This window comes from Onychostoma macrolepis, chromosome 18 (genome assembly GCF_012432095.1).
Source record: "Onychostoma macrolepis isolate SWU-2019 chromosome 18, ASM1243209v1, whole genome shotgun sequence".
Lineage (NCBI taxonomy): Eukaryota > Metazoa > Chordata > Actinopteri > Cypriniformes > Cyprinidae > Onychostoma > Onychostoma macrolepis.
The window spans coordinates 10039915-10050632 of NC_081172.1; the positions used below are offsets into that span (position 1 = coordinate 10039915).

General features: G+C 35.5%; 1 protein-coding gene across 1 annotated transcript; it reads left to right on the top strand.

Moving 5' to 3' along the window:
- The first annotated feature begins 1646 nt into the window (after nucleotides 1–1646).
- ctsd (cathepsin D) lies at nucleotides 1647–9562 on the top strand. Its single transcript, XM_058751909.1, has 9 exons — nucleotides 1647–1840; nucleotides 2852–3008; nucleotides 5106–5229; nucleotides 6102–6220; nucleotides 6305–6504; nucleotides 6645–6767; nucleotides 7235–7379; nucleotides 8661–8759; nucleotides 9016–9562. Exons 1-9 carry the CDS (start codon nucleotides 1779–1781, stop codon nucleotides 9175–9177), a joined length of 1191 nt encoding a protein of 396 aa, XP_058607892.1. The 5' UTR covers nucleotides 1647–1778; the 3' UTR covers nucleotides 9178–9562.
- Nucleotides 9563–10718: the final 1156 nt, after the last annotated feature.

Here is a 10718-nt window from a genome sequence, read left to right on the forward strand (position 1 = left end):
TCGTCAAATAAATAAGTTTGAAAATCAGCTGACATGAGATTCATAATGTTGGAATGTAAAAACAACTAACGTTAACACAGTTCACATGATATGAGTCCCTGGATATTATTCTGAATGCTTATTTGTAAAATAAGCATGATTGCTCATAAAGTAGGTATCTTGTAGGAAATCAAGTTTAACCCAACAGCAAGGACTCTTGCTACTAAATGCTAATGTAAACATTTACCTATAGATTTAACACCAGTGTGTCTTATGCAATAGACTGGGTTGTTATTGTGGGAGCAATTAACTGAAAAGAGTGCTATATAGTTACTTCAGGACACCCATGTTGGGGACGTGAAAAGTGATAAGGGGGCATTAGGTTTTATATTCCAGCATTCAGTTATGCTGTGCAAGTTAAAGAACACAAACTCTTGAAAATTTGTAGATTCTGCTATCCGGACAGTCCCTCAACACGTTCTCAGACTGCAGTGAGAACATTATCGAGGTCACACTGACATCTAGTGGTAAAACGGCGAAGTCACATGTAATTTATAGCTTATAGTTTCAAATACGCATGAATGAATGAATAAGATGTAGGAAATGTGCTGTCCTTAGTAAGTAACTGTAAGGGAAACATTGATAAATCACACAAGTATTTCTCGGTTTAGCGTTTTAGTGAACTGCGCAGAAGTTCCTCAATCCTATGATTTGTTAATAGTTAGACTTTTTTTTCAATAGATCTTTCAACTGTAAATGTTTATGTCTGTGTGGATTTTATTTCAATATTTATTGTTATTTATCAATTGAATAATACAAATATAAAATGGAAATCAATCACTTTTAAATGGACAAATTAATAGACATTTACTTAAAAAAAATAATAATTCACGTTATAAAATGTAGTTAAATAAAACAATGCATCATCTTTAAATTGGAAAATAAACTGACCTTTAAAATCGACTGTTTAATGTTTTTAAATGCAGTTAAATAAAAACAATCAAATAGTAGTATAATAAATAATTTAAGATGTAAATTTTAAATTTAATTTAGAAACTAAATAACTATTAAATTACATTAAATAAACTAGGTCTATTAATTTGTCCATCTAAAGTGATTCATTTATTTCCCTTTCTTTTTTCTTTTTTTAATTACTAAACTGATAACTTATTCCTTCATTTTTATTTTAAGTGTCACTTCTAGTCCTCCATAGCTTTAGCCTAGGCAATATGTAAATTGTACAGCCTAACTAAATTTAAGGTTAAGTTAATTAAAATGATCAGGACCAGTGTCAACCAAGTCAGCGCCATTTCATTCCAACTGGATCTTTAATATATATATATATATATATATATATATATATAAATAAATATTTTAGATGTATTTAGCAATGTGTATTAATATAGGCCTATACTGAGATATTTAATTAGCTCCTATATTTACGCTATAGTACATATAGTTCACATTTCTTTTAATTTAAAAATGTGATTAATTTGATTTAATTACATTTATTACATACACAAAGTAATTCGATTAATTACCAATAATTTAATCTTTTGACAGGCTTGATCTAATTACAATTTCTTCAGAACTTTTATTCAACCTCTGATTGCGCAGAAACCAGCGCAGCCTTGACGTTCTTTAAAGCACATCACATGACCGTGAGCAAAAGTTGCTCGGCAGCACCACTAGTCAGCTGACTGCAGCCGTTTGTCCTACATATCAGCTCACAGAACAACACTATCAACATATCGATACTACTTCTCAGATGCGTTAACAGGTCCTGACGGCTCGCCAACATGAGAATCGCCTGTCTGCTGCTAGCTGCTGCCTTTTTCTGGACGTCCGACGCGATTGTACGGTAAGGTCGAACAAACAAACTTAATAACAACAACAGCGACCCAATCCGATCATTACAGCTAAACCACGCAGTGTGGTCTTTGTTCTTTCACGTGGGTTATATATTGAAATCTAGGCTGTTTTAATATAATTTTATCCAGTAATTTAAACAAACAATAGTTGTCTTTTAAAACTTAGTGCGTTTTCTACCGTTATATATTTTTAAATGTATGAAAACGCTGTCTAGGTAGGCAGCTTAGCAGGTTTTGAGACACAGCCCTTCTGTGAACGATTATAGGCACCCAGAGGTTGTTGTTGGTCTCCCACTAGATAAAGAGACTGATCGTTTGTGACTCAGCAGAAACTAAAAGCTGTTTATAGATCAGTATGAAGGGCCCTTTAAAATTCAACCTAACGTTATAGAAATCCAGTTTAGTGCACTTAAGCTGATAGATCTCACCCCAGCTGGCTCAAAGGCACGTGGATAATGTGTATATATCAGTTACACAAGGTCATTAATCACTTGATTTTAGTCCTTATTGTGGAAGCCCTTGCTTTTGTTTTGAATGATCAAACAAATGTTTAAATGTCAGTTGAATGAACTGACCTGATTGGTCTGTCTTGAAGTTGACACGCATAACTTACTGAGTTTGACTCACCACCACCCTATCAAAGTCCAAAAACAGCAGATTTTACTGCATCACATACATGCAAAGAGTGTGTAATTAATGCAAGTAATTCATTTAATGAACTTATTTAACTCCGTATAATTGTAAGTATCCACAGTGAGCAAAGTTTTTACCAAACTTGCATTGTTTAGCCTTTTCCCAACACATTTCAAATCAAATGACGTTGCATTGTCTATAAATACAAACTATAACTTGAGTTTGTCACAATTAAGTGGGTGGAAATGAACTTGGACTCACTTTTAGAATGAGAATGTTTGTAGTTTGTTGCAGGTGGTTTGGTTATGCCTGCAAGATCACTGAACTGTGCACACTCTGTTGATGTTTCTGTGTCTGTTTCTTTCCAGGATTCCTCTACATAAGTTTCGTTCCATCAGACGGACACTGAGTGACTCTGGCAGAGCTGTAGAGGAGCTTGTGGCCAGTTCTGCATCCTTGAAATACAACCTGGGCTTCCCAGCAAGTAATGGTCCTACTCCAGAAACCCTGAAGAACTACCTTGATGTGAGTACTGGTTGTAAATGTAATTTCCTGTGTAGGGTGACTGTGGTTTATGGTTTGTAATCCACATTAATCTTGCACATTGAATTACAGTAAATGGCCTCTAATCATTTACCAAACATCACTGGTTGGCCAGATAGTTTTATTTTTTTTGTCAGATGATCTCTAATTTGAGCATGGTAGTATAGTAAATCAGATAATTTGCTGTCAGAGGCATGTGAATGTCTGTGCTCTTTTAGACCGCTGAGGTTACACAAAGCTGTACATCCAGGAAGTTTCAAAAATGAGGACAAGCAGTTGTTATAGATTAACCTACAATCTTTTTGCTTAATCTTGTCATACGATTAATAAATTCCACTATGTCGACAAGTTGAAACGTGACTGACAGTGGGAAAAAGTGAACTTGAAACCTGTTCTGTCGTTATTCAGCAAAAAAAAGGTGCTTGTCCATTTCCTGTCATAAGCTGTAATGGACAGCATGATGGTGGTTTTGATTGTGTCAGACAGCTGGTCATGAGATTGTTTGTCATGCTTCTGAAACAATGCCTCTACCACAACAGACCACAACAATCCTCTTTGGCAATAAGCAGCTGATGTTACCAGTTGTAGTTTTGTAAACAAGCTTTTTATTTTTTTATTTTCTGAAGACCTAGTAATTCTAAAAATGTGAGAAAACGTTTTAGACAGTCTGTTATAGGGCTGCAACAACGAATCGATTAAATCGATAAAAATCGATTACTAAAAGCGTTGGCAACGAATTTCATAATCGATTCGTTGTGTCGCGCGACGCGGAGACGTTTGATTATTAAAAAAAAAAAAAAAAAACTTTAGTTGAGCGCGGAGCGGAGTGAACACACTCGGTCTCTCTCGCGCACGGATGCTAGCAGAGTTTGGCGGCTCATAAATAAAAACAAAAGTAAAAAAAAAAAAAAAAAAAAAAAAACCGAGCGGAGGTAGAGGAAAGATACATGGCGGAGGCAGAGAAATCCGTGCGACCCAAGTCATCCAAGGTGTGGGAGCAGGGGCGGCGTTTGCGTATGGCAGAGTATGGCAGTTGCCATACCCTAGCCCAGTCAGGTGCTGTGAAAAATTATCCAAACTTGAGTCGCTTATAATTCGTTTTTATTATTTTAAATCAGAGAGTTTTAAAAATAGTAAACCAATTATAAGCATTAAAATAACTTGTCAGTAAAACTTCGTAACGCCATTGGATCATCGAGCTCTCAGCGAGACCTCGTAACTTCACCCGCCTCCGTTCAGATTGACGCGCGCACAGCCTGGAGAAGATGAGATCTCTGCTTTTTCGCAATGCAAGGGTGAATAAATAATTGGTGTTTGAATAGTACAGCGTTTTCTTTACTCAAACACTATGTCAGTAAAGGATAATGTTTTTGTGTGTTTGAAGAGTGGAGAAGAATTAGTTATTTGCTGTCTATATACGTTTTAAATATCCTGTGCATTATGTGCATAAGCGCTTAATTTGAGATTTTGGCCAAGTGTATTAAACAACAAGAAAAAACTAAGCGCCCATATAGCTACAATCAAAGTTATATAACCTGTAAAAGTTGATGAAAGCATAATGCACTTAATGCACTTATGCACTGCATAACAGCCGTTCTAACGACAGACAAAACACTCCATCTCCGTCATTCTCTGGTCAAAAACATTATTAACTCCATTTGAGCTTGATTTTCATATAATGTTAAGTGCAGGTGTCTGATACAATACCAACGCTAACGACGCAGTGTTGTTAAATTATTTAATTTTTTGCACTCCCCCCCAAAAAAGTCTATATATTTGGCAGATGTAAAGCATACATGTGTATGTTTTTTGTGTTAGTCCATTTTTATTTTATTTTATTATTATTATAACAGCTCAGGGATGTTCAAGGAGCAACATGTTTGTGCACTTTCTAAAGATTTTAGTTCTGTTTTTGAATAAAGGGTTGGAAATGAATGCTTTTTTTTTTTTTTAAATCCGATTCATCGATTAATCGAAAAAATAATCGACAGATTAATCGATTATTAAAATAATCGTTAGTTGCAGCCCTAGTCTGTTATGGTGCTGAATTTTGAATGATTCCAGGGTTTTTGTTTACAGGCTCAGTACTATGGAGAGATTGGTCTTGGCACTCCTGTCCAGACCTTCACTGTGGTGTTTGACACAGGATCCTCCAACCTGTGGGTGCCATCGGTCCACTGTTCCCTGACTGACATTGCCTGCTGTAAGTCCACAGAGAAACAAGGCATTTTAAGATCTTTTGAATTATTAACTGTATATACACACACACACAATTTAGTTTTGAAGTATTTATATGAAGTCTAGTCATATAAATGGTCTAGTGCCAACAAATAATCAAAAATACAAAAACACATTTTGATCATTTATTGGCATTAGACCATGATTAACTTCATGAAAATACTTGAAAATGAATTCTTCATAAAACAAGATGAAGAAAGGCCAAATGTTGCTCAACTGTCTCTGTAGTGTAGCATGTTTGTTCCTGTAATCTGAACAAGAACATGTCAGACTAGTTAGTTGCATTTAACTCTTGCAGTTAAAGAGTCTTGCTTCAGTGACAATGTCTAAGTGCTTAACTTGGTGTAAATAATTAGTTATTTCTGTATGTTTAGTCACATTTATATGTAACGTACTATGTATACTTTCTACCTAACACTCTTTAGAAATTAAAAAAAAAAAACAGCCTGAGTGCCTAAACGTAATCTATAACTGAAAACATTTAAACACACAAATTTAGATTTAAAACATTATTAAATTAAGTCAGGCATCCTCAAATCTGGCCCACTCCTGCAGAGTTTAGCTGTAACCCTAATCAAACACACCTGAGCGTGCTAATCAGAGTCTTCAAGATCATTAGAAAATCACAGGTAGGTGAGTTTGATCAAGGTTGGAGCTAAACTCTGCAGCAGATTGGCCCTCCAGGGAAAGATTTGAGGAACCCTGTGCTAGAGGATAAAGGCCCTGGCATGTAAAATAAGGTTAATAATTGGTCTCTGTGAATGTTACGTACAGTAGTTATATCAGCATGATACATACTTTTAATTTTTTATTTTTTATTTTTTTTAAACCCTGTAGTGCTTCATCACAAGTACAATGGGGGCAAGTCAAGCACATATGTGAAGAACGGGACTGAATTTTCCATACAGTATGGTTCCGGAAGCTTGTCTGGTTATCTCAGCCAGGACACATGCACGGTAGGAAGTAACAAGTCTTATCTTTTATTTATTTTTTTGTCACCTCAAATGGTGAAAGAAACCGATCTGTTACTTCTCTTTTAGATTGGGGATATTGTGGTTGAGAAGCAGATCTTTGGAGAAGCTATCAAACAGCCAGGAGTGGCCTTCATCGCAGCCAAGTTTGATGGTATTCTCGGCATGGCTTATCCTCGCATCTCCGTGGATGGGGTTCCTCCTGTTTTTGACATGATGATGAGCCAGAAGAAAGTGGAGAAAAATATTTTCTCTTTCTATCTGAACAGGTACATACATTTATTTAGGCCGTCTTCATCTGTCTCAGGATTTTATTAAATAAATAGTTACATGACGGTTTATCACAAACATGCAGTTGTAACTTTCAGGCCTGATTGTTGTGGATGACCCTGTTTTATTTGTGCGACAGAAACCCTGACACCCAACCTGGTGGTGAGTTGCTCCTTGGAGGCACAGACCCTAAATATTACACTGGAGACTTTAACTACGTAGCCATCAGCAGACAGGCCTATTGGCAGATTCACATGGATGGGTGAGAGATTTTTGTGTCCTTGTACTGTGTAATGCAGTGGTCATCTTTATTTATTTATACAAATATGTTGAGAAATCAAAGCTGAGACACGGGGTTAATTTTAGGCAAGAAAGTATCTCATTTCAAATGATTAACTGCTTTTCTATTATGCAATACAATTTTACTTAAATGCATAAAAGTGACAACTCCTATTTATTTATTTTTTTTGTCATTTTTGATGCTCTGTTTACTTGAATAACATGAAAGCTGTATCTGTTTTGAAAATGCTAACTTTTAAGATATAACGGCTTGTAAAGGCAACACATTTTTTCAAACAAAAATTGCAGTACCTTTGAAACACTGTTTATGTTCATTTAATATGCTGGTCTATCATGTGAGAGGCAAGAATCTTACCACTGAACCACCAATGCAGAAGATCCCTGTAACAATAATCTAGTGTTGACGGTGTTCTGTGATTGTGTGTGTAGCATGAGCATCGGCAGTGAGCTGACACTGTGTAAAGGAGGATGTGAAGCCATCGTGGACACTGGAACGTCTCTGATCACCGGCCCAGCTGCTGAAGTCAAAGCCCTGCAGAAGGCTATTGGTGCAATCCCTCTGATCCAGGGAGAGGTACTGCAACTTTAAATATTTATATATTTTTTTTTGTCACTGAAGCATTGTGACTTAAAGGGATAGTTCATCCAAAAATGAAAATTTGATGTTTATCTGCTTTCTACAAGGGCATCCAAGATGTAGGTGACTTTGTTTTTTCAGTAGAACACAAACGAAGATTTTTAACTCAAACTGTTGCAGTCTGTCATCATATAATGGCAGTCAATGGGACTCACAGCTTTGAGAGAGAAAAAAACATACACAGACAAAACCAAATTAAACCCTGCGGCTCGTGACAATACATTGAGGTCTAAAGACACGAAACGATTGGTCTGTGCAAGAAACTGAACAGTATTTATATCGTTTTTTTACCTCTGATCCACCGTACTGTCCAACTGGCCTGAGCGCGTTCACAACAGCTGGCGCGTGATGCACAGACCTATTGTTTCGTGTCTTTAGACCTTAATGTATCGTCACGAGCCACGGGGTTTAATTTGGTTTTGTCTGTGTATTTTTATTTTTTTATCTCTCAAAGCTGTGAGTCCCATTGACTGCCATTATATGACTGACAGACTGCAACAGTTTGAGTTAAAAATCTTCGTTTGTGTTCTACTGAAAAAACAAAGTCACCTACATCTTGGATGCCCTTGTAGAAAGCAGATAAACATCAAATTTTCATTTTTGGGTGAACTATCCCTTTAAATGGACATCAATGTGAAATATAAAAATATAAAATATTATATAATCTCTTTAAATTGAATACAAATATACACTACCATTTAAACATTTGGTGTCCCTTTTTTAAATGTTTTTTTTTAAGTCACTTATGCTCACCAAGGCTGCATTTATTTGATCAAAAATATAGTAAAGACAGAAGTGCTGTGAATTATTTCATTTTAAAGTAACTTTTTTTTTTTTTTCTATTTTAATATTCATGTGATGACACAACTGAAATTTCAGCAGCCGATACTTTTCAGTGTCACGTGATCCTTCAGAAATCACCAAATGCAAATTATTCAAATTATTTCTTATTTTCATTAGTGATAATTTGTTTTTTTTTTTAAATTGAAAGTTCAAAAAAATCTTTTGTAACATTAAAATTGTATTTACTCACATTGTTCAATGTAATGCAACCTTTCTGAATAAAATAATTTATTTTATCTTACTGACCTTAAAATGAACTTTTTATTTATTTATTACAAGACTGGTCAACAAAGTATGCGTTCTCGGTGTGTTATTAATGGCAACTTATTTATTGAAATGTATAATGTTCTCTAATTAAACATGTTTTCTCTGTAGTATATGGTGGACTGTAAGAAAGTGCCCACACTCCCCACCATCTCATTCATCCTGGGTGGAAAGACTTACTCACTGACTGGAGAACAGTACATACTTAAGGTCAGTCCTAGTGTGTGCTGTTGTTTTGATGCAGCACTTTGCATCAGCAGAGCTGTGAAATCGAGGTGTTGTTTGTGAAAAGGTCATGCATGAGTCAGAATATAAAAAATAAAAAAAAACATGTAGAATTTTATTTTCTTGTAAATCACATGCAGCTAGTCAGTATTGGGAAAGCAAAACACTAAAGGGATTTTTGCTAATCGCAACAACATCCTAAAGATGGTATCTCTCTCTGTTTGTTTGTATGTGTTTACAGGAAAGCCAGGGAGGAAAGGATATCTGTCTGAGTGGATTCATGGGCCTGGATATCCCACCCCCCGCTGGACCCCTGTGGATTCTGGGTGATGTGTTCATTGGGCAGTACTACACTGTGTTTGATCGGGAGAATAACCGAGTGGGCTTTGCTAAGTCAGTATAAACTGTAGACCTTAACACTTAAGATGTGTCATGAGAGTACTAGGAAATCTAGGAATCTGTCAACATCATCTCTACTTGATACGATAGTGGTATGATTGTTGTTTGCACTGCTTTTTAGCTTTCAAATGTTTTTGTTTTAAAGAGGCATGTGGAGATGAAATGATTCAGGGAAAAGTCAAAAAGATGACAAGTTACACTCATTTGCTTTTTAGCAGAGGCTTATTTGAATATGTGATTGCAACACAAGGTTTTAACATTTATTTTATAATTGTCATGTCATTTGATTTTAGACACTACCTGTTTTAAGATTTTTATTGTTGAAAATGACCTTCCAATGACTGAACAAATCAGAATTTACAATATGGACAATAAAGGTTTTAAACCCACCTATGTTGTTAAACCCATTTTTTTTTTTTAAAGGGACGCATGCTATATTGGTACTTTATTAGTCATGATTAGGTAATATTTAGGTAAAGTTTAACTATTTTTTTTATATTTTATATTTAATTGTTTTTTGATAATGGCCAAAACCTTTGCCATCCTCTAACCCTCACTTTAAATTCATCTTTAAAGGTGCTAATAAATTCATATTGCTAAATATATTCTTTAACAAATCTTCAAAATGATTCAGTATACAGTCATGGACAAAAATATCGGCAATGAAAATGAATCTGCATTGTTAATCCTTTTGATGTTTTATTAAAAAAAATTCACAAAAATCTAACCTTTCATTGGATAATAAGAATTTAAAATGGGGGGAGGGGGGGGGGAAGTATCATTATGAAATGTTTTTCTCAAGTACACATTGGACACAATTACTGGCACCCCTAGAAATTCTTATGAGTAAAATATCTCTGAAATATATAAATAGTGAAGTGGCTTTAAGAAAAAATTTCCACCATCAGGGCAAAAATTCAGAATTTCCAATCAACATAAAATGTTACGAAACTGCCTGGAAGAGGACGTGTGTCTATATTGTCCTAATGCACGGTGAGAAGGAGAGTTTGGGTGACTAAAGACTCTCCAAGGACCACAGCTGGAGAATTGCAGGAAATAGTTGAGTTTCGGCATCAGAAAACCTTAAAAAAAAAAAAAAAAGATCGAACCGCACCTACATCACCACATGTTGTTTGGGAGGGTTTCAAGAAACGATCTCCTAGCTCATCCAAAAACAAACTCCAGCATATTCAGTTATCAGACACGACTGGAACTTCAAATGGGACTGGCTTCTATGGTCAGATGAAACTAAAAAATGAGCTTTTTAGCAGCAAACACTCAAGATGGGTTTGGTGAACACAGGGATAAAAAGTACCCCATCTGTACAATGAAATATACTGCTGTATTTTTAATGTTGTGGGCCTATATTTCTGCTGGAGGTCCTGGACATCTTGTTTAGACACACGGCATCATGGATTCTATCAAATACCAACAGATAAAAAATCAAAAAGTTACTGACTCCGTTAGAAATCTTATAATGGTCTACGTTTAGATCTTCCAACCGTACAATAATCCAAACACAAACCTCAAAAACCACACGAAAAT

What these genes read in the sequence shown, in the direction of transcription:
- ctsd (XM_058751909.1), top strand. Translation starts at nt 1,779, where the DNA reads ATGAGAATCGCCTGTCTGCTGCTAGCTGCTGCCTTTTTCTGGACGTCC. An exon ending in CCTGACTGACATTGCCTGCT is followed by an intron (nt 5,230 to 6,101) that starts GTAAGTCCACAG and finishes TAAACCCTGTAG; the next exon opens with TGCTTCATCACAAGTACAAT. An exon ending in TCAGCCAGGACACATGCACG is followed by an intron (nt 6,221 to 6,304) that starts GTAGGAAGTAAC and finishes CTTCTCTTTTAG; the next exon opens with ATTGGGGATATTGTGGTTGA.